Genomic DNA, 24,854 nt, shown 5'->3' with positions numbered 1-24,854 from the left:
CTACCACCTATTAATTTCCAGTCAATTTGCAAAAAGCATTTGGGAATGGTTTACTTCTTTGTTTGGGTGCAGATGGATTCTCTCACTGAATGTGCAAAGTGTGTTTGCTACTTCTTTCAACTGGCCAATGAAAAGAGGAAAGATTATGTGGAGATGTGTTAGGGTCGTTACCTGTTGGAGTATATGGGAAGAAAGAAACTCGAGAATATTTTCGATGGCAGAAGTCAAGGTACCCAAGGCCTTCAGGTATTGGTTGAATCTTGAGGGACAAGAACAGCAACATTATTTCCTTATTCTCAAGCCCAGTAGGAATTGGAGACTCAACAAGGGCTGAATTACTAGTAGTTGTACAAGGCTTACATATTGCAGGCCAACTTGGAGTGGAAATTTTGGTAGTTGAAGGAGATTCCAAGGTGATGGTTGGTTGCAACATTGTTTCCTTATTCTCAAGCCCAGTAGGAGTTGGAGACTCAACAAGAGCTGAATTACTAGCAATTGTACAATGCTTACAGATTGCAAGCCAACTTGGAATGGAAAATTTGGTAGTTGAAGGAGACTCCAAGGTGATAGTTGGTTCATTACGGAATCCAGACACTGTCACAGCGTCACTTGGGGGCTGGGGGTACAGAGATCTTCTGAGGAAAGTAAATTGGCTTACAAGAAACATAATAGTCAATTTCCAATGGGTCAACAGATCAGCTAATGCATTGTCAGACTCTTTGGCTAAACAAGGGGTTTTGGGTTATTTTGTATTTGGCTAATTTATAATTTCGCAATGTTTGGGTCTGTACTCATCCCTTTGGGGAGACAGCATCTTGTGCCTCAGCCAAGAAATACTGTATTTTCCCCATTTTTTTCTCTTTAATAAAATTGCCTAATCATTCATGAAAACTCAAGAATATTTTCTGACAAAGAGAGAAGTTTAGAAAATGTGCTAGAAGTGATCCACATAAGGTATTGCATTGGCTGAAATCTTTGGAGTTGTTTGCATAAAGTTCAGTCCCAGCTAAGATGACATCAAGTACTTTATGGAATCCTCCCCACTCATGACTTTATCAAGCTGAATTTCGATGGTAGAAGTTTGGGAAATAGAGGGCCCTCTGGCATTCGGAGAGTTCTAAGGAAATGAGCAAGGGAATGTAATAGTTATGTTTTCTGGGCCAATTGGAGCGGGAGACTCTCTAAGGGCTGAGGTAATGGCAGCTTTGGACGGGATAAAAGGAGCTAGGGACCTGAATATCAGTAAGCTGCTCATAGAAGGAGATTCTGAGATAGTAGTGAGCTAGTTAAAGGAAGCCAAGAATGGGATCTGGAATTACAGCAACAAAAGAGAGAAACTTTAAGTGCAAATTCCTTTGCTGATGGGTTAGCTAGGCAAGGGATGAATAGGGATTACGTCTTCTGGGCTCATTTATAACTGTTTAATCTTTCTTTTTGGGTGTCTTTCTGCACCCTTGGGGATTAAGATAGTTTATCTCCCCTCTATTGTATTTTAAGCTTTTATATTAATGAAATGTTCCCATTATTGATCAAAAATAGCCTTAAGTAGGAAACCATCAATGTATGCTACAACATGGCAATCAAAGAGACTGTTTGGACTTCCCATTTGAGTGAGCAAGTGAATGATTGGGAGGCTGAGTTGGAGTTCCTAACCACCTCAAGAGAACCTCAGTTAGAGTAGGAGACAAATATTCAGGTTCATCAAAAACCAGATTCAAATGGTGCATTCAGCACTTCATTTTACATGCCACTTCTCAGCCAATCAAAGCATCAAGCAAAAATTTTTTAATCGATATAGTGGTGATAAATAACATCTTGATCATTGGTCGCCTTTTTTTATCAATAAGTGAAGAAATAAAGTTGGGGTACCAATTATTACATTGCTCCTACTCTTGTAGAGGGTGGTCCCACTTCATGGCCCTCATTAACTGTGGGTGTGTGTCCCTGCAACCAAGCAGGGCAACCTGCTTAAACTCCGGAAAGATATCTTCCCAATTAGAAGTGACCAGAAACCTGTCCAGCCTCACAAGGGTAAGAAGTTCTTGGTTGTTGGTCCAAGTAAACCGATTACCATGAAGAGGTAAGTCTTGAAGTTCAAATCTGTTAATGAAATCAGCAAACTGAACCATATCCCTCAATCTTCTCCCACCCGAGCTTCTCTCATCCGCAGACAAAGTGACATTAAAGTCCCCACCAATGACACAAGGATAAGAGAAACTTCCCCTAGCCACGGCCAACTCCCAAAACTCCTCCCTCAGGCTTCGATCATTAGAACCATACACATTAGTAATTTGACAAACATTACTATCTACAAACTTCAAGACAAGGGAAATTCAAAATTTTCCAATCTGATAGGAAATCAAACTGCAAACCATCAAGCCCCACATGCTCAGCAACCCCCATGCACTACCGACTGCTGACTTTGATCTCCACCTAACATTCCCTTCCCCCCAGATGCTTCTAACCACTGCAGCCTCCACACTCTCCAACTTTGAATCAACACAACTTTTGAACCTGAATTTTTTAGAAATTCACATACTGCAAGTCTCCTTCTCCCCGACCCCGATCCCCTAACATTCCAAGAGAGTAACTTTAACTCCATTACTAACCACTAAAACAACAAAAAATTTGGCTATTAAGCCTTTCTCACACCCTCCCCCCTCACACTCCCCTCACAACTGTCTGCTTTGTCATTTAGGCTCCAAATCAAACGCAACAGTTCTCTACTTCTTTTAGATTTGTTACCCCCTTCTTTGATGCAGCTTTCCCCCTAGCCAGACACACTCTTTGCTCAACTCCCTCCAAGTATTTGATAGTCTCCTCTTCCAATCCTTCTAACGAGATCCCCAGAAACTTTCCCAAACCCATCATCTTAGAAGCAACCCAGGAAGAATCACAAGCACTCACTGGTTGCTCCCCCACCAGATTCGACTGAACCAATAACAAACTAGTGCTCTTCTAAGATTGCCCTTTCGAATCAGCATCCATAATAGTTTCACAAAACTTACTACCTTCCACCTGGGAACCAACACCCTCTTGCTCCCCTCCACCACTTTCAACTTGAGAATCTGAGGCCACCATCGCAATCAGATCTACCTCAATCAGCTCCTCTTCCTCTCGCAGCACCACTAACTGGTTGGACTCCAACTGAACCTTACCCTCAGAAGAAGCAGTTTGAGGGGGCATAGGCTTCACAGCAGCCGAGCCGAGGTCCAAAGTTCCCCCCCACCCCCACCCTTCTCCCTTCATGAAGAAAACAAACAACGGTCCTACGAATCCCGAATGGTCCCTGAACTCACAACTTGTTGACTACGCCAACCAAGAGAACTGAGATCAGGATTCATATGCACCCTTCGACCAGAGGGGAGTTGGGCTCACTATAAGCTTTTGGCCTAGACCCAACATCCAAGTTAAAGGGATGTAAATCCGGCTAGGCTGGGAAGAGCGACCCAGGCCCAGAACCTTCATCAGATTTGCCATGGGACACCTGAGACTCGAGAGGGGGGGCTGGTGGTCCACAACTTGAATATCTGTCACGCGGCCCTCCCTAGGTGCCAATTGAAGCTCGACCAGGCACTCTCTAATCAACCCTTTAATGGCTTCAACTCCCAAAGTCTACCCGTTGTCCCCCAGGTTTGAATTTCGAAAATCCTTTCCAAAAACTTCCAGGCCAAACCCATCTGGACCCTTCGTTGTCGTTGAGATCAGACGGCTCATAAGAACCCCCAGATCTGCATCTTATTCTCTACCACCGGCCACCGGAGAGGTTGCTCGCGTACAAGTCTTCTAGCTTCGCACTGCTTCAGACAAACAGAGGAGAACACTTTTGCCAAAGTATTCCAGGACCAAAGTCTTGGTACAATTTGATAGCCCCTTTTCTTCTCTCTAAACGTTCCAAGACAACTCTCTTCTCCACCTCTCCATCTTCGAACGGATGGCAACAACTCTTGCCAAATCTGGACAGTGAACAAAACTTCCCCCGCCACCACTTCGATCTTGTTCCGAATTTGGTTCCCCCTACGAACTCTCATTCTTACCCATTCGTAGGTCGCAATCTCCAGGGGTGAGTCATCCGTCTCTAAGAAACCATTGTGATTCAACTATTTTCGATTCTTCATTTGGTATAAAGAATACATTTTTATACATTGTGCTTGGGATTATCTCATTAACCTTGTAATGGTCCTTGTATGTCTATATGGTGCCTATGCCCTGCAGATAGCCATACTTATAAAAGCTACCTTTACACAAGACAAAATTATTGTCTTGAAAATCAATATTAGTTCCTTGAGTTACTTGAAAATGAAAGTTAGCTGAGAAACGAAATTGCCAATTTTATCCCTTTATGGTATTTTTAGCTTAAGAAAGAGAGGCACACATACAGGTGTACATAAGTTGCAATTAAAGACTACACCAAACTCTCTAGTTTCTACCAAAAGAAAGACTGCAACAAAGCTAAAACTTATGGAAACATAAACCAAAGTACCAAACATTACATGCATGTGTGTACATATGCACATACATACATAGATGAAGACATAATGCAAACAAAGTCACATAATACATGCATGCATATACACATAATACATGCATAATATATGCATAGATATAAGCATATAGATAAGAAAGGAAGGCAGGCAAGGGATCAGGTGCATTCACAAACGTGCATGTAAATGCATATACAGTTGGAGAAACACATAAGTTAGTTTCTTACATCAGCTGCAGCTTCAGATGGATCCCCAAAGAACTGAATCTGGTTGCAGATAATCTAACTAAATCTGGATTGGGAAGGGATTTTTTCTACAGTGCAAATACTTGGCCAAATGCTGTTGGCCTTGCTCTTTTTTGCTTTCAAGGTCTTTGATCTTGTACGTCTCATAGCATCCCTCCCTTTTTTGTTTAATGAAAGGGCTGTGCACATTTATCTATCAAAAAATGACGTTTTCGGTTTTGACTCGTGGATACCAGAAAATGACGTTTTCGGTTTTCCATTCACTGGAAAACGTAAATGACGAAGATGAAGAAGGGCTGTGCACATTTATCTATCAAAAAAAAGGGATGTGCATGTTTCTTTTTTAGTTGAAGAGATCCACAGAAAGCACATGAGGTGACTCATTGGAGAAGTTGCAGACAACCCTTTAGGTGTGGGATTGTTGAAGGTCGATTAGAGTAAATAGGTAGCTTGTTTACCTCAACTGTCGATGTGAGCTAAGTTTACGTTGATTTCTTCAATGTAACTTTGCACATATTGTTGATGGAAGCATCAGCACAATTGCAGATTTCCATCGATTTACGAGACACGTTTCCATCTCGACCAAACGTCTACAAAGTTTTCAAAATTTGCAGCCAGGCCAAGCACCAGGTGCCCTAGGCAAGTGCCTTATCTAAGTTTTTAAAAGTTATTCATTAGTTTTATGTTTTGAGTTTATAGACAATTATTTTTTTTGATAAGTAGTTTATAGACATTTATTATAATATATAAATGCCTTTTTCTTTTAGTTGTTACATCTATTGTATACCATATAGTAAAAACATAACAACTCAAAGCCGACCAAGAGTGGGGAAAACTTCCCAAGCAAGAAAACTCAAGCAAACCAGTGGTCAAACTCAAACCCTTGTTCGTGTAAAGACTCCAAGTCCAAGCAATCCAGCATCTTTTAACAAATTCAATCGAAAAGGTTTTATTTTGATAAATGAGTAAAATTTTATTAAACCACCAAATAAAAGGCACATGCAACCCATAGAAAGGCAAGAGATGCGACATTTCCTTTAAAGTTAGTTACAGAGTTATAAGTACAAAAGAAATTACACAGAAGCCTAAAATAAAGTATGCCGGAGAACCCCTTGTTTTACAAGTGAATCAGCCATTGAGTTTGTTGATTTGCCTACCCACTGAACTCTAATTGTCATATTCCTTGTTAACCATTTAACCTTTTTGAGAAGATCTCTAAAACCCCAAATCACAGTGTTCGGATCCTTCAGCCAACCCACTATCACCTGGGAATCCCCATCAATGATTAGATGCTCTATGCCTAGCTGATTTGCAAGCTGGATTCCTTGTACAGTAGCACGTAATTCAGCCCTCAACGAGTCTCCCACACCCACAGGACCTGAGTACAAAGATATAATGTCACTATCTTTGTTTCTCAGCACTCCTCCTATGCCTAAAGGTCATGGATTTCCTCGGGTACTCCCATCAAAGTTCACCTTGATAAACTCCTCCCCTGGTGGCATCCATTCAACCCCATGTCTGTTCTTCCGGTAGAAATATTAGCTACTGCTAACCAGCTTCTCCATAAGTCATCAAAAGAGTATGCATCAAAGAGCATTAGAGTTTTCAGCCACTGAACTGCCATTGTCAGAATACATTCTTTAACTTCCGAGAAGCTCCTTTCTTTTTCACAAAATATTCTGGTGTTCCTTTCTTCCCAAACTATCCACAACAAAGCTACTCTTATGCACTTCCACATAACTCTCCCTCTCTTTGTGTGCCATTCAAAAATAGACGGACTAAACAACAAGCTAGTATCAGATGGCAGGTTCCACCTACATTCAAACAAACATAAGAATCCAATTCCATAAAGTTGTAGCAAAAGAGCAAGAGATCAGTAAGTAGTGACAGTCCTCATTCTAAGATTTACAAAGAACACACTAATTGGGGGATAAGCACCATTTTGGTCTTCTCTTTTGTAGGTTTTCAAAGGTATTAATCTTACCATAATAAACTTCCCAACAAAAAACAACAATCTTTGGGGCAATTGGCCTAGTCCAAAATTATTTAACTGGGAAATTCTGAGGTGCAGAAGTGGAACAAAGGGACTTAAGAAAGAGGAGCAAGTGAAAAAACCTTTCGGGCTAGGGGTCCAAATTCTTGTGTCAGGTTTAAGGGGATCTAAGCAAATAGACTCAAGTGAAGACAATAAATCTAAAACACAAGCACTTTCATCATCACGTAACCCTCTACGGAAACCAAAATCCCAGTTTAGGGCCACAGACGGCCCTTCCTTCCTTATAAAGGGAAAGAAAGTAAAGAGAGGGGAAAAGGTCTTTAAGAGGTAGGTTGCCCACCCAAATGTCTTCCCAAAAAAGAACATTGTTTCCAGAATTAACATCGTACCTTACCAGATTGAGAAAAAGGGGTAGAATTCCGTGAATGGCCTTCTAGGGTGTTGCAAGAGTCGCTCGTCAAGATACCCCAGCATCCCAACCGTTCTGCAAACAGCCACGAATACTATTCACCACCTTGTGCCACAACCTCTCTCTCTCTCTAACGGCCATCTCCAAAGCCACTTCCTTAGTAGAGCTTCATTCTTAAGAACTAGATTTCCCAATCCTAATCCCCCTTCTTCCTTACTCCTGTTGACTATCTCCCACCTAATCAAATGATCCTTCTTCTCTTCCCCTAGCTCCCACAAGAAGTCCCTCATCACCTTTTCTAGCTTCTTGGCTTCCCTTGAGGGTATCTTGAATACAAAAAGGAAATAAACCAGAAGAATAGCAAGTGTCGCCCTAGTCAAGGTCATATATTCAGTGTTATTTGTGAGCTGTGAATCTGTGCTAGAACCTAGACTCATAATAGATTTTGTTGTGATCTTGTGGACTCACATTCAGGTAAAATCGTAAAAAGGTAAACACATTTATTTTCTATATTTTCTTCATGGATTTGGACACAGGATTATATATTTGTATCTTGTATTATAAAACCAATGTGGAAATATGGCACTAGTGGGTAGTGGCTTCTTTCAAGCATCTTACCGCCATGGAAGAAAGCACTTATTTATTTGGGGCTTCCCCTTAGCTGTTGAAGATGGAGAGAAAATATTAATTCTAAGGTTCACGTATTCCACATCCACCACTTATGTGTATTCACAAAGAATGGTTGTTTACATTTGCATCTCTTTTGTTTCTGTTATTTATGATTCATTCCCTGTATTACACATCTAGTTATAGGAGTACCATTGATAGAAAAGGACAAAAAAGATATTTAATTTTCTTATAATTTGAAAACCAAATTGCCTTTATATGGAATTTCTATGGCTTTATGCATTTTGGTCATTAGAGAAAGTATTAATTCTTAGGTTCATGTATTCCACATCCACCACTTATGTATATTCACAAAGAATGGTTGTTTACATTTGCATCTCTTTTGTTTCTATTATTTATGATTAGTTCCCTGTATTATTATACATTTAGTTATAGGAGAACCATTGACAGAAAAGGACAAAAAAAGATATTAAATTTTCTTATAATTTGAAAACCAAATTGCCTTTAATTGGAATTTCTATGGCTTTATGCATTTTGACCATTAGAGACATTAGAATAGAAAGTGCATTCATTAGAACATATTATGTTTACATAAATGTGTATATGTAATTCTCAATTTATTACATCAATGCCTCCATGTCTAGATTTTTTTTTTTTGATAGATAACCTCCATGTCTAGATTTTAGGGAATTGCCATGTCAAACTGACACTACATGTCTATGTCAATACAGAACTCATGTCCATCAATTTATGTCTTGAGTTGGTTAAATATGATTCTACATTTATTGGATTTTACTAACTCCTTTAAAAGTCAGATATTAATAGACTGGGGATTTGACAAATGATAGAACACACATAGAAAATAAAGCACGGATCTTGCTGATAAAAAAAAAAAAAGAAGCATGGGTCCAGGCCCAATAGCATGTTCATGAAGCACTACAAAAATTATAGCTGACAGCCAACCAATTTCTTTTTATTGCCAAATATAGCCAATAGAGTGGTTGCTCATGCCTTATTAAGGGCAGGAATGGTATTTTAATTTCTATTTTCTTTTGATTAAATTCATTTAAATGAACATTAGTGTCAACACTGTCATTTTCCACTATCATCTAATAGAAGATTGATTAAATCCATTGCAAATCATAAGTGTTGTTTTAGTAAAATGCTAACTATACGATAGATTTTAGTAAATCCATGAAACTATAAGGGTATTTTAGCAAATGACCCTTTCTATTATTTATCTTTCGTTTAATAAATTCCGTGCATCGCACAGGTCCCCGCTAGTTTCTTTTTATTGTGTTAATTGGAATACTCTAGTTTAGCTCAACAGATTAAATGGGTTTGAGAACTTGGCATATTTTAAGAAACTAGAAGCATTACCATCTTATCATTATTGTATCGAGCAGCTAAACCAATACCAGACTTCCGATGTTGACCAGCCCAAAACACTTCACTGCCCAAAGATAAATGTGGAGTGACACTCTGCAGAAACAAGTGCAATTTAAACCGAGTACGACTACAATTTGCAAAGAAAGTAACGATTTTACAAAACTGAGTAGGACTACACAAAAAGAAGTATATAACATATATACTGAGGGTGGAAAATGACAAAGGTGAGTTTGCTGAAGCTTCACAAATTACAACTGAAATAAATGCCCTAAAACCGGAAACACCACAAAGTTAATTTTAAAGACAGTAAGAGAACCCCAAAATTAGAAGTTATTATCATAGATAAGAAAATAAATGATAATCATAATTTGATGTGCCAATTGAAGTCAAGCTATCCTCTAATTTCCTCTCCTTTATGTATTTATTTGCTCATTGATCAATAAGAAAAAGCTAGTTTACATAAATGTATTTATTTACTTATTTATCTAATAAAATCTTTACATATTAATGGAAGAAACATCCTCTACTAAGAGATGAAGAGATAGTTGTGTTTTCTTTCTCTTTTAGATAAATAAGATGATTGCTTATTTTGAAACATCCATTGATCAAGAGTACCAATAATAATGAATTTCCACTGTTTCTATTTTAAAACATATATTCTGGCATAGATCAGTGTTTTAAAAACAGACCTGGAGGCTGAGCCGTTTTTGCCTCCAGGTTACATGTCAGCAGTTCAAACGTCCAGGTAGGACAGGTCAGACTGTGCCACACACGCATATAAAGTAAATGGAATATAATTACATTCTACATGTAACACACAAACACATGTATGTATGTACATATGTATTTATATCTAATCTATATTTTTTCTGCTTTTAATTTTTTTTCTTTATAGTAAAAGGGAAAACTTAGGATTTGAGGCCAAAAAAGAGTTTTTTGGCAAAAATAGCAGGGCAAGGCACCTTGGAATACATAAATCTTGAAAAGTTACCCAAAATTTAAAAAAAAAAAGATCACCCCAATCAAACAACCAAGCACCAAACTATGGCCTCCAGAAGTTTTGATATACATGTAACTTGTAAGTCGTGACCCAGTGATTGGGTCAAGCTGGTTAACAATCCAACCATGTCAGTCAGACAGGTTTTTGACCAAGTCAACAGCTTTTTTTCAATTTTCAGGTTTTAGAAAAGTTGACCTGAAAATTGGGCCAGGTGGCCATTTGAACAGTTCTACCTTCTGGTTTAACAGTGGGGTGAAAACATTGATATAGATAATAAACACTCCAAATCCACACAATGAAGGTACATAAGATGAACACATTTATGGAATACAGCTTGATGCATCCAATTCTACTCTAGGGAACGTTAAAGATAATTAATTACACTGATCTTATCCTATACAAAATACATCTCAAGAAGATATTTTACCTGGATGTAACTAGCTCCAAATAAAGCACCATTCCCCAGTTGAAATTGAGTCCTGAAGTCCTTACCCTGTATAAAATTTGAGGAAATATTTGCATTACAGAAGGTGGAACAGCACCACCAATAAAAAGTACCATTTCATATCAAAAAGCCATTAGTGTAAACATCATTATATCAAATTTAAAGCATCTTCTTCATCCATCTATTTACATCTAAATCTAATAAATGAAATTTCAATGGCAACGAGGCATTCAGTAAGATTGATGGGAATAACGAGCACCGTTCAAACAATTGTTAGAAAGAACAACATATGACATAGAAGCAGGACAACCCTTAAATCATGATAAAATAACAAATGTTAGGAAGATAGGCTTCAGGGGATGTAGGCATCTAGACACTAAATATTATAAGGTGTGGCGACCTTGTGCTAAAATTAAAAGAGATTAGGCCCATATTCAATTTACCCCTCCCGACTCCCAACACCCCAGATTGCTGGGACCAGCATCAAATAATGGCATTTTCTTAGGTGTGGTTTAAACTACTGATCTTAGTTAACTTATAGAACTGTATACCAACTCATGCAGTTCATATGAAGCTGCATTTCAAGTAAAAAAGCTAATTTACTGACCAGAAAAAAGGAGATAAGCCTACTCCCAACAAAAATATGATCTTTAGTTATGAATCTGTAGGTCTGGTTGAAGAGTTATTACAGACTAGCAACTACATAAAAAAAAACAAAAATGTATATCCTCGAATACTCTAAGATTTAAAACATGCTAAGTATAGCAAAAGAATGGGAGTGAACAAGTAAGGGTGCTTGACCTTGTAATCAAAATTGACCATACCATGTGACATATGGGGCTCATTTGTAAGCTGTACAAAACAGATGGAAGATATTAAGTTAGCATTAGATAGCCACATAATATGGCATCCAAATATTAAAACTAAAGCTTAAAAGCAAAAAAAGTTAAACACCTGAGCATTCGCCTTTAATGAAAGATTGTCAGTCAAATCACATTTCATTCTTGCATTAAGCCTCCCATCTGTTAATATCCTCCCAAAAAGCATCAGCTGTGGAACACCAATTGACTCTTCAAAGATTAAATTGAAGATCCACATAAAATACGCTTCCTATGAAGGATTAATAATTGAAAAAGGCAGTTAATAAAATAAAGATGATTATAGATACATACCTTTGGGTCCAAAAAATTAGCCCCAAATTCATAATGTGCAGTAGGGATTTTGATGGTTTCAGTGGCTTGTGAAGGAACCTCCATGGGCCCCATGAACACACTGATTGATGATAAAGAAGCAAAGAGTTTTTCACAAAGAAAATCATACGCATAATATCCTTAGTCAGAGGTCCACTGCATCCTCACAATAAGTAATGGGCAAAAGGTAACTACAAGATAGTAAGGAATGTATACCTGTGACTGAGTGAGAATTTCTGGTTGAGTCCCTTAGTGAAATCAAAACGCATTCCCTCAAAAAGTTCTGGCTTTAGCGACACTGTCAAACACATTAAAAAACTAAAACCACTACTCATGAAGTATTAATTGAAAAGGAAATTGCCACAGAATGTCGCTTAAAGATTTCATTAGATTCATACCTTATCCTAAGAAAATACTAAACAAGACGATGTAGCAGCATGCACATGAAAAATACTTTTGGCTTCATTCTCGTCTTGAAGGAAATTTGTGAGAGAACTGGCAAAAACTGAATGTGGAGTCTACTTAGTTTCCATTATTTTGATATTACTAATTATACTATGATAGTAATTTTCAGAATAACCATTCATAGTAAATTTTAATAATACTATTTCAGTAAGCTCATGGTTTACTATTTTTAGTAATTTCAGATGTCTTTAAATTAAAGTAGTTTTAATGAGATTAGAAATTTTTTATTAAGAGTTGTTTTAGTAATTAGAGTCCTCATTGGAGTGTATTTATGGGTGTATTGATTTGTCTTCTAAAACGATTAGAAGTTGTTTTGGATCGGTTTCCTAGTCCAAATTGGAGTCTGTAAAGGCCTAAAGGGTCATCCGAGTTCATGTATTGAGTCTATTAAAAGAGTCATTGTAATTGTGGAAAAAAAACAGAATATTTTGATGAAATAAAGTTTGGTTTAGTGAATTCCCATTGTTGCGGGAAATTTCTCTTTTTCCCCTCTCTGTCACCTGCTTCTTCTTCTAAGTGACCTATCTCATTGCTGTTTACCCTAACATACACATTCTACTTGCTTCTCCATTCATATTCTTCATCTCTAATCACCCACAGCCCTCATTCAACCCACAAGCCCACAACCCAGATCCTAAGTAGGTAGGACCCCCTACCCATCCTACATCAAAAGAACATCTATATTCTATAGCTCTCAGGGAAAATGCAACTAAATAACTAAAATATAAAAAGGACAGGAACCCTACCCACTTCTACCATGTGGAGGAATCTCTGGATGATCCTAACTGTCCACCAAAGAATGGACTTGCCCCTATAAGGCTATGCCCGACCTTATATTGGAGTTTTAACTAATTAATGTTTTCTTCAAGATAAATAAAGAAGAAAATTTTTATTAAAACTAATGAAGAAAAATACAACATCAGGTGATAACAAATAACCCAAAGAAAGAAAAACAGAAACGCCCACAAAAGAACCACCAGGTCCACCACCCAACACAGACTTTCCCCACCTCATACAACCAGAAGACAAAACAAAAAAACCCAAAAACGAACCCATATAACTTCCAAACTCAACAAATAAGAAGACCCTAACCCATCGAGATGACCAAACTAGAACCCAACCCAACCCCTCTTCACCCTACCTTTAATCAACGAACTTCACCCTTCAGCTGCAACCACCCTGATCTTATCCAAAAAGAGTTTTCCTAGCAAAATCTTCACCACCCAAATAGCAAATACCCAATATTTTGCTGACCCAGACATCTGCTTGTACCACATCTCCCAGCACTAACTTTTCTTAACTGGTTCTAGTTTGATCAAGGATTTTCCCATCATTACTTTCTTGCCCCTCCAAACCCTCCTCCATATCCAACTCCCTGCTTACACAATTTAATGCAACTCCTCTTGAAGTCCTTCAACATGCCCCGCATCCCCCACCAATGAAGAGTCTTGATCCCCAGAGTGTTGATCAGCTTTAACTTTCACCCTTCTCCTCTTATATATTCTTTTATCTATTACTAGGCTCTGCCCCAAAAAGTCCATTCTTCAACCTGGAAAACACCTTAGCCACATGAACCAGTTGCCCTGAATTTAAATCTTTAGATCTTGTTTTCTTTCTAACTACAACCACCAGCTTCCTTCCATCCTCACTAGTTTCAGATATTCTTCTACCCAAATCTCTTCCCAGTTTCCCTATAACAATTTCCACAAAATTTCCTGCATCAACAAGGTTCTCACCTTCCAGGTGCAACGAGTTAAAAGAAGCATTTCACCCAATCAATTTTAGCCCTCCAATATTTTTAACCTTTTAATATAAAACTTACCCAAAGAGTCTATTTCAACACATGGCAGGGTTTTCAGGGCTAAACTCTTTTCCATTAACAAAAGTAGAGAGAGAATAATGGAAATTCCTTTTTGAGCTCCAAACTAAGTTTTCCTAGGTTGTTTATCAAGATAAATGATAATAAAGGAGGACAATCTGTAAAATGTTTTTTAACATTCCTCTTTTTCTTATTGAACTCAATATTGATCAGCATGGCCACATAAGTTATTTGATCTTAGGGCTCTGTTTGGGAAGAGTACAAACACCGGTTCAGTGCAAATATGCACTCTGGTTCAATTTTGTAAGTGTTTGGGAAGAATGCATTTGTGTATTGAAAATGACAGCAAACACAAATTCCAAGATATGTTTGCACTCAAAATGAGAGCAAAGTTTGAATCCAAAAAATGGATGCAAACGTTGCACACAAAGTTGGTCAATGTAAAAAAAGAAAAAAAAGGATTCCAATATCAGGATTCGTGTTTGTGCCTATTATAACTACAAATCATTTCGCAAGAGCACAAATTATCATTATAAAACTAAACCAACTTTGCATTTTCATCAACCAGACATATTTGCATTTGTACTGATCATTTTTGTATTTGTATTGTCAAATGGAGCCTAAGAATCTTTCACACGGCAGCATAATTGGTTGTCCAAAAGGCTCCATGTTTGACCTTCAGGCTCAGCTATTCAGGGGCAAGTTTCAGCCCAAGAAACCCTAGCCACATGGTAAACCAACCCTTTTTCTGGTCTTCCCCAAAACTAAAAAGAAAAAAAAAAGAAATGAAGTTTTTAATCGCTAAAATAATTTGCAAAAAGGTATAATTGATATTGCAGTATCAATAGGACCAACTCAGTTTGGCTTAGTGAACACATGACCAACGCAGAGGTCCACTCTCTGCTAAACATATTGGAATGGCAATGTGTTCTCCCCAATGTGGCCAAAATATGATCATTTTTGTAAACAAATTCTCCTAAATAAACTCTTCAGTTCATGCTAAATACTTATGCTCCCCACTAACACCCAAAACAAGGGGAAACTAATAGGAAATGTTTCATGATTTGATTGTTGTTTGCAATTTATAGGTCTCATCAGAAACCATCATCTAAATTGTCTATGTGTACACATAGCATAAGCTTTTGTTTATGCGTCTATGTTTACGTACACGAGCATGTGTGTATGACTATATGTTCACCAAAAAAAAGTATTTGCATATGCATATGTTAGCACGCATTAAGTAGATTAAATCAAGCAAAAAGCATAAAGCTTACGTTAAGTTTCACAAATTAAGTTTTCTCATGTGATATTCCAGAGATTTCTCACTAAATTAGTACATACCAAAAAACAAAAACAAAAAAAAAAAAAAAACAATGAATGACGGAATATGTTTAGGAGATGGCGTTAATTTCCGATGTGAGCAGTATTTGCTTCTGTACCTTTAAATGGGGATCTGCAATCTACAGCTGACCCTAAAACTAATTTGCAAAACATCATAATTAAGTTCACAAGACACCTTCAGAAATCTCATACGCAAAATATGAGCAGGTACAAGAAAAAAACAGCATAAACCAAAACTCCATTGACAATAAACTATGAATTCATAATTCCATTATTTCATCCTGGACCTGGAGTAATGGATTCATACTTTCCGTCATTTCACCTATTCACCGTCAATTTCATCTCAAATCAAGCTAAATTGAAACAAAGATGATTGAAATAAATAAATGTCATAAACAAATATGATTGAAATAAATAAATAAATGCAGATAATGCTATAATCACCAGAGAGAAAAGCATTCAGAGATCAAATAGATTATTTAAAGGGGGGAAATGAACTAGAACCTACGAAACCATTAAAAAAAGGGCAGTGAAAAACCATTAAAAAAATAGAATACTGACTCAGAGCTTCTCGATGGATTTCTTCGTACGGTATGGGGCAAGGAAGATTCAGGTAATCAATTTTCTCCGCAGCCTTGGGCTCATTGTCCTTATAGGGTGCAGGAGTAGGAGGAACAAGACCTACGTGGGAATCCATAATTCACTTCTAAAATCAGAGAAAACAGTGAAGAACAATATGAACACGAAGCGCGTCGATGTAGAAGGTTTCTTCTACTGAAAACTCCACCGGAGCAAATTTAGGGCAACAGAACAGATGCAGAGGGTTTGCTGAGCTGAATAGGTGCGCACATTAAGAGGAACGAGGGCGTATGTTAAGGCAAAACTCTCCTCGCCGGGGTTTGCCGTGGCCGCAAATAGATACTGATCGAAGAGAAGAAGACGGGAAGAATGATGCTCTGGGCTCCGAAGAGGCTGCGGCTTCGGAGTGTGGGTTTTTGGCAGGGTTTACTCGTCGCAGTAGATGTATAATCGTGATGTATCAACTTGAATAGGTTTGGACTTTGGACTTTGGACTTTGGATCGGTTTGCAGTATAACCTGAGAGCGTGGTATCCAGCGAAGTAAAATATCTCTCATGACTCATATTCTCGATGTGCGGCTGGATGCTGTGCTCCCAGGGGTATCCCGAGCTCGTATTCAAATGCGGTCCGATTAAGGTGACCCGTATCCGATCCCTTTCTTTGTAAATGGATCGAAAGAGATCGGGCCCGAGCCCAAAATATCCAATAGTAAAGTTGGTTTGGATAATATTCTATGCTTAGCGAATTTTATAGATGATATCATATATGATATTCTGATTACTTTGAATTAATTTTAATACATACATATAGTATGTATAGGATATGATCCTGGTATGTTAAGGGAGGTATGATTTGTCCCGTCGGTCCAATAGACTCGATTCACCAAATAGTGGTAAACATCTATGCCGCACCAAGGTCAGCCAAATATTTTGTGCTTGGGATGGCCTTGGGCCAAAACCGAGCCCAATTTGTTGCCAAGAAAAGAACTACACAATTATGTAAAGTGGGCCTCGAACTGGATTAGGCATACTTAACATAGATAGAACTGAAAAAGTACCCATTAATTTTTTGCTTTCTTTTTTATTTATTTCAAATAAAGATTCATTACTAGAATTACGATTGGGAAGTGGTATAAAAGCCCATTACATGCCAAGTGATGGGCTGGGCCATTATGAATTCGACTACTAAAGGCAAAAGAAACCAAGGTGATGTTTGGCATCAATGCTATTTTTTAAGAAAACGGCATTATAAAGTATGGTCTCAAGCAACACCAAATTCAATGTTTTATGAGAAAACAGTGCATTGTTGCCTATGGCATCAATGTGGCATCGTCTTGAATGTTAAATATTTATATAATATAGATCAATATTGAAAATATTGTTATTAGTATCAAACAAAACCAATGTTGTTTTCTCAAAAAATGACTATATGGCAGCACTGTTTCCGAACAAAATGGTACAATGTTCCAAGCAACAATGCCAAACACCTACTAAAACTGCTTATTCCTTGAAAAGCAAAGCTGCCAGCATGTTAAAGCTAGATAAGCTAATTTAAAGTTCTACGCCATCATTCCCATATCTATGGGTGAGCATTCAGTTTTTTTAGGTTCAAAACCGAATTAGCTAAATGACAAACCAAAATTTTTCGGTTATTTTGGTTCTAACCAAAATATTTTTTATATTATTATTTAACTTTCAATAAATTTATTGAGTGGATCGGTTAATTTGAAGTTGTGACTTGTTGGGATGACCATTGAGGAAAAATATCAATCTCCGAACTGAATCTACACTCCACATAACAGAATAGCTGGATTCATGAAATAGATTGCAAATATATATATTACAAGTATATATTAATGGTAAAAAGAATGATTAGAGAATTTCATAATGCCTTCAACCTTTGGTAGTATCACTTTCAGAATGCTGGGACTTTGGCCCTTTGAAGAAGAAGAAGAAGAAGTTAATAAATACCTGTTGGCTGTTGTAAGCCTGTAAATTGGCGGTGAAGACCGAAGAAGAGGAAGAACCGAAGAACTCTGCTTGAGTACAGAATTCATGCCTGAATTGTGGTAGTCGAAAGTCGGATGGTGGTGAAGACTGAAAAAGAAGAAGAACTGAAGAACTTCGCGTCTTTGCCTGAGTGTAGAGTGCCTGCCTGAACTGCGGCAGACGAAGAACTTTGCTTGGGAGGATTCTGATCTCTGCCTCTCTAGAGTGATGGAGTCTGCTATGCTCTTGGCTCTTGCTCTGGAGTCGACTGGAACAGTTGATGAGGAATATGAAGTGCCAAACTGCAAACTGGAGTGGAAAGTATGGGCTATGGAATGGAACTATGGAAGTCTCAACTCTCAAGTTTGTATTCTGGAACTAGAAGCGCCATAGTGAGGAAGACGAAGAGACGAAGAGTCTCTCTCTTTCTATTTTCGATTTTCTTGTTGTTTTGGACTTTACATGATAACGTGAACGTGTCTAATACACTAATGTGTGCGGAATTGCCTTTTTTTTTTGCAAATTCGGTTAATGGTTGGTCTTATCTTATGGATTTCGATCTTTCATTCCATATATAAGTATATGCATTAATTAATTAAATATTAATTCATTTCTTTTCCGTAATTGGGAAATATGGTAACTGAAGCAAAAAACTGAATATAAAAACCGAATTGGCCAAACCAATTAAACCGAAACCGAAATTTAGATTCTTTTTTTTTTTATTTTAACCGAATTATGCTCGCCCCTATCCATATCCGTCCAGCTCTGCAACCGTTCTCAAACTGAAATTCTCGTTAGAGCATCTGATGAGAAGGAAACCTAAGAGCCAAACCAAACTGACTGAACTAAGATGAAGTCGCGAGCAGGACATGTCTTAGAGTTTCAGATTCTCCTAGGGAAAAATACAATCACTCGATTGAAGAATTTTCTTTGATATCTCCACAAAAAATTGTTTCACCTTCTAAGGATATTTTAGGTTCCATACCTGGTCCCCGGTCAGACGTCTCCCTTTCAGCACTCAAAGATGATGAAGGACTATTCTAATCGTCTGGTGCACTGCAAAGTGGTATGTCAATCGAACTCAGAATTTTCCCTCCTCATGTAGTGGAGGTGGAGCCCATATATAGGGAATTTGAATTGAGAAGTTCCCCTCTCTTTTTTATTGTTTTCACTTTCCAATGGGTCGAGTTCAAAGAGGGTTTTGTAAATTCCACACCCTCCCCACCTCTCCAAACATTGCAATTGATACCCTCCCCAAAACTCATAGTGAATTGGATCTTCAGAATCCAAACTCTCCCATAAACCACATCTAAATTTTTGTCATTTAAACAATTAACAAGTAAAATAGCATGTACAAACATCAATCCAATCATTTGATTGAAACGTGCACAAAATACATAAACTATCAAATATCCTTCATAACATAAGTGTATATGCTTGCAGCATGAAAAAAAAAAAAGTATATATGCCTTGCAATAACAAAGTCAACATGCAATACACAATGCTTAAACCATGACCCAATTTTGACCAATTACTTAATTCTTATATATAATATATAAAATATTTAAATATTTTATATAGTTTATATATATAATAGTTAAATTATATAAATAATTTATATATTTATATGCTTTATATAAATAAAATATTTATTAATTATCTAAAATAATTAATTGGTCAAATTCGAATAAATAAAATGTTTGAATATTTAATCGAATTCAAATATTAATTTTTAATATTTGTTGGATATCGAAACAAATTCAAATATCGGATTTTCTAATCGGATTCGAATTCAAATATTTGAAACATCACAACTTTTGCGAGTTAAAGACAAAACAAAACAGTTTGACAATGCAAAAGGTTTTGTTAACCCCTCTTATTATTATTGTTCGTGAACACTCAACAGGATATGTTGGAATTAGTTAAAGCTATCCTCTCTATTTGACCAAGTTTTGTATTGGACCCTTACCCCATCTAACGAGAAGTTTTCTACGACAAAGTTTGTGAATCGTGAGCACTTATTCATAAAATTTAAAATTTTGAGCTTATAAAACAACTAATTCCACCCATGGTTCCAAGTATTGATATGCCTCTATGTAGTATTAGTACTTTGAACCATGCAGAAATATGTTTTTTATTTTTATTTTTTTTTAAATTTGGTTTTTGGGTAGTTTAATATCCATATTTTTCATTAGAAAATAGTGGGGTCATATGATATAATACGCTCGATACGAAGCATATTGTATTGATTTTTTGAACCTTGGCCCCACCTAAGTTTCTCCTATTCCTTTAAGGATTGGTCATATCTATCCCCTTTGACCTGATGGTGTTCAACCCGAGGTGTTTCGAACCAAGGATACAATCATATAATCTTGCTAACTAGACGAGGCCAAGGTGGAAGGACAAAGTCGCGCACTAAGACTTACAATCAGGAGAAAGGTCAAAGGCTCAAGGAGTTGTTCCCCATGTAGGTACTTTGACATTCAAGACAATTTGGTAGAGAAAGAGGTGGTCAGACCGAATAAGCTGAAATAATGCTAATCTGAGCCGAAGAGGTAGTGCAGAGAGGTATTCAAAGAGTGTTCTTCCAAAAATGGGGCCCTTACCTCAAGCCCTATTTATAGCGAGGTATCTGTATCCTAGATGGATAGGGATTATGGAGTTTTTAGGATGAGGTAATCCGTCGAGGTTTTTGGGAGGTATCCTCTTCCTCGGCAGAGTCTGCTTACTTGCTCGTGTAGGACACTCTTTCTTGGTCATGCTCTTCCACCACACGTGGTGTAGACATGGTAGAGAGAGATGATGGTAGTGGAAATTGCCACGTGGCATCCTTGGCCAGCTCAACTATCACCCAAACATCTTTGTGAGGCAACAACTGAAACTAATAATCATTTGTTCCTTTGACTCAGTTTGGAAGGAGTACACATGCAAATACATAGGATACATTTGGAAACGATGCAAATGGAGTGTAAATCTAGATTCAGGGTAAATTTGCACTCTGGTTCACTTTGGCAACATTGCATTTATGCATTGACAAATGACAAAAAAAACACATTTTTCAATGCATATTTACATCGATAATGAGATGTACAAATACATCAATAAAAAAGAAATAAATTTGCATTCAAGTGGGCTTTTGGAATTAGTGTTTGCATCCACTACAGTTTAAAGTATGTTTGGCAAAAAGGTAAATTTGCTAATGCAAAACTAACCCAACTTTGTAATTTATATGAACAGTTTCGCACGCTATATATTTGCATTCACACTTATTTGCATCATTTCAAATGCAGCTATACAAAATATAAGGTTTTGCACTTTATATATTTGTATTTGTAGTCGCTCAGAACTGAACCCTTAGTTAGTCTTCTTTGGATCCAAATTTGCTATTCTTAATTCACTTAAATTTAGAGTGTGGTCAGCTCCATCTCTCACGTGGTGGAAATTAATGTTGATGGGGCCATTAATGGCTTGCTCTATGTTGTGGGTGTTGGTATTTGCAATATTGGTGGCAGGAAATGCTAAACAGATAGTTTGTTGCTCTCCATTTGATGAGGAAGCCTTAGCCTTCCTTGAAGAAGGCCTCTTGCGAACTCATTCACTCTATTTGCAATATGTGATAGTACTCGATCGAAGGAGGCTCGAGGGTTGTTGCTTAACCCATGTTGGGGTCTTACACTCTTACCCTTTTAAAATTTCATTCCTTCACATATTAGAATGCTTTTGGACAATTGCAAGGTACTTCTCCCTCTCTTGCTATGATATCAAGCATATTTACAGGGATGACGCAAACTCGGAAGCCCATCACTTAATTTGCTCGTAATGCTCTTTCTGCATCTGAGTTTGACAATTTCTTTATCCTTCCTCCTCAATTAACTGTATTTTTGCTATCGTTGAAAGCATGCAGCTGTGCCATAACCCTATAATTTTAGATCCTAGTCAAATGGATTTGCCTTCGGGCTTTCTAGACTCTATTTGTTAATTTGTATCGTACGTACAATCTCATTTGCACTGATACTAATGCATGATATAATGCAAATAAGATGAATGCATGTTCTTTTGCACTATTTCAGGTTATGTTTAATCACTTTATCTGCATTACAAACAAATAAAATAAAATAAAATTTGAAACGAAAATAAATTAGTCTTTGCAATCAAATCGCATCCCATTAAAAAAAAATGTCTCCAAATGGGAAAATATCCAAATAGTACTAGAGGTAAGATCTATTTGAGTCAAGTTTTTGGTAAAATATCCAAATAGTACTGATATATTTTGGTAAAATAATCCTATATTTTTTGTTTTGACAAAATGGTATATAAAATCTTGTGTTCTTTAATTTCACGTTGAACTCAAAGTGAATATATAATATCAACAAAGTTTTGCTTTCATTTTTTAAGTCAAGTTTATGCATATATATATATTTCAATTTACAATACCAACAGACCGGATTGGCCGAAATTTACCTCAACCCGATTAAGGCTGACCCAACCTAGGGTTGTGTCAGTGTGGCTTTACCCCTTTACCACTTAACTTGATCCACTGCCATATAAATCCAAAGGCACTAATATGGAGAATGTAAAAAAAAGTATGTTTTCATTTCTGCATGGTAATGCTCAGTTTTCCTTTAAACTAAACACAGCCTAATTGTGACAATCAAAGATTTTATTAGTGAAATGGTTTTAATGAATTAAAAATAGAGACCAAGAGAGAGAGAGATTTCAAATGTGCATAACATGGTTTAGAAAGCACCATGTGTGTTATTGGGATAGCCACGCTTTCACTTAAGACTGTTTGGTTTGAAAGAAAAAGTAGAGAAAGGAAGGGAAAAATAGAAAAATCTTTATAAAACTTTTATAGGTTTCCTTTGCTTTCCCTACTTTTTTCCCCCAAACCAAACATAAAGAAATGCTAAGACGTTCCGCCGAATACCCTACAAATCTAAATTCTTTAATTCTTGTTCATCAATCTGCCTTGGGAGAGCCTGGACTAAGCAGCGCCCATTGCCACAAAACGACTAATCGCCCATTACCACAAATTGAATCAAGTCTGCGATTTTCTTGCAACTCTTATGGGCCCTTTAATTCTGCTAAGATATATAAACTTTGTCTGGTTAGAAAGGTACCGTAAGCAATGATAAGTCATTGTCTCAGATGAAATTTGACCATATTCATTCTAAACTTGAGCTTTTCCTCCTTTTAGTTATAAGTCAGCACCAACTTTCCTATGAGTAGTATTGTCAATGGGTCAGGTCTGGTCCAGCCCAATAAGGGGGTATTTGATACAATGGTGTTGCCTTGTCATTGCCTCTTTGGATTGATTAGTATAAATGTTAGATTTTATTTCTATTTAAAATATTTTAAGCTGATTAATATAAATTGATAATTCTACCTAAAACGTCAAATTGTTGTTTTTATGGTAAATGTGCAAACCAGTTCAAAACCGGACATTACTATCGATATGACCCGATTATAATAGATATACTTATGTATTAAATTCAGACATTTGCAGATTATGAGTTGGGATCTGTGAAAATCAAGAAACCACTCCAGAACAATACTCCCAAATGGATACCAAAGAAGCTGTTTGGATAATATACTAGAATTTGGATTATTCTTTGCAGAAATTCTAACAATAATTCCGATGTTTGGTTCTAGATTATATAGAATTCTAAAACTTGTTTACAACCTACACAAATTCTGGCAAAATCATCAGAATTACAAAGATCCAAATCATATGAAATTTTAAAACGTTAGATTTCAAAATGAATATAATTACCGGATATAAAGAGATTCCACTATATAATTCAAAATGCTCCCAAAATTTCAAACGTTTTAAATTATGTATCAAAACATATTTAAAAATTATTTATAATTTAAAATTTTTATTTATTTTAAGTAAATTTATTTTTCAAATAAATACTGTTATCTAAAAAAATTTTGGGGATTTGGGTCCCCTCAGGGGACCCATCCCTGTCAGGGATCGGGGATGGAGGACAAATTTATCCCCAGTGGGGGGATTGAGGATAGGGACATGGGTTAATTTCATAGTCAGGGTTGGGGACGGGGAATATGATCCCCGCCCCATTGCCATTCCTATATAAGAGGATGAGATGTTCTCCATGTGTGACTGCAATGTTATGTGGGTAGTGAACAGAAGATCCGGACTCTACATGGTGAGGCCACCCGGCTACGTGGGCCCTTTCATGTGGCCAGCGTTAAAAAATAAAAATAAAAAAGCTGGTACACTTTTTCCAGTTGTGGGTAGGCCAGGCAGGCCTGATACTTAGATTTGGAGCACAGAAAATGGGTCAATCTTTTTGGTGCTCACAACCCTGTCTCTTGAGTCTTGATTGGCTGATTGAATCAGCCGATTAGGTCCGGCTTGTCAGGCTCGTACATACCACATGTATTCGATGTTGTAGAATGAATATAGAATTGATGTAGACCGAGGCCCAAACAAAAAAACAAACATTAGAACTGAGTTTTATAATTATCTCAATTACTTGTCTGTGTATCAGATCTGAGTTGGAGTTGGACTCAGAAAGAGCAAATGATTTCACTGGTGAAATTGGCTAAAGGTTGTGCAGGAAACCGGATCTCCTATAGACTTGATGCTGAGGTTGGTCTGGTCTGGTTGGATATACCGTGGTTCAATTCACAGTTTCACACGTTCTGATCCTGTAAAATATCTATGTAAGCATCAATACAGTCTATAACTGCGTCTGCATGGTTTATTTTTTATGTTTGTGCACCTGCGTTTGTATATTAGCGGGTGGGATATGGGTTGATGATGGACCATATTGTCGTATAAAAGATAGAGAGTTGATGACATTGATGGCCAAGATTGAGTTACAGCGTTTGGCAAGTCTTTTTATATAT

General features: G+C 37.1%; 1 protein-coding gene across 1 annotated transcript in view; it reads right to left on the bottom strand.

Annotated features, from left to right (window-relative positions):
- The window catches only part of LOC148863367 (mitochondrial import receptor subunit TOM40-1-like), a 28,379-nt gene extending 11,833 nt beyond the window's left edge, over positions 1-16,546 (bottom strand). Inside the window, exons 1-7 of the mRNA XM_088977472.1 lie at positions 15,972-16,546; positions 12,002-12,083; positions 11,768-11,867; positions 11,550-11,645; positions 11,397-11,447; positions 10,578-10,643; positions 9,142-9,243 (exon numbers count right to left, since the gene is read on the bottom strand). Of these exons, the coding sequence (XP_088833598.1) occupies positions 9,142-9,243; positions 10,578-10,643; positions 11,397-11,447; positions 11,550-11,645; positions 11,768-11,867; positions 12,002-12,083; positions 15,972-16,107 (633 nt within the window). The 5' untranslated portion in view covers positions 16,108-16,546. The remainder of the gene's footprint in view (positions 1-9,141; positions 9,244-10,577; positions 10,644-11,396; positions 11,448-11,549; positions 11,646-11,767; positions 11,868-12,001; positions 12,084-15,971) is intronic.
- Between the last annotated feature and the right edge of the window lie 8,308 nt (positions 16,547-24,854).

This window comes from Nelumbo lutea, chromosome 3 (assembly GCF_056320005.1).
Source record: "Nelumbo lutea isolate HS-2025 chromosome 3, American lotus-T2T, whole genome shotgun sequence".
NCBI classification, from domain to species: Eukaryota; Viridiplantae; Streptophyta; class Magnoliopsida; order Proteales; family Nelumbonaceae; genus Nelumbo; species Nelumbo lutea.
Note: the sequence above shows the minus strand (reverse complement) of the source record. Positions and strands in the feature narration are given on the sequence as shown.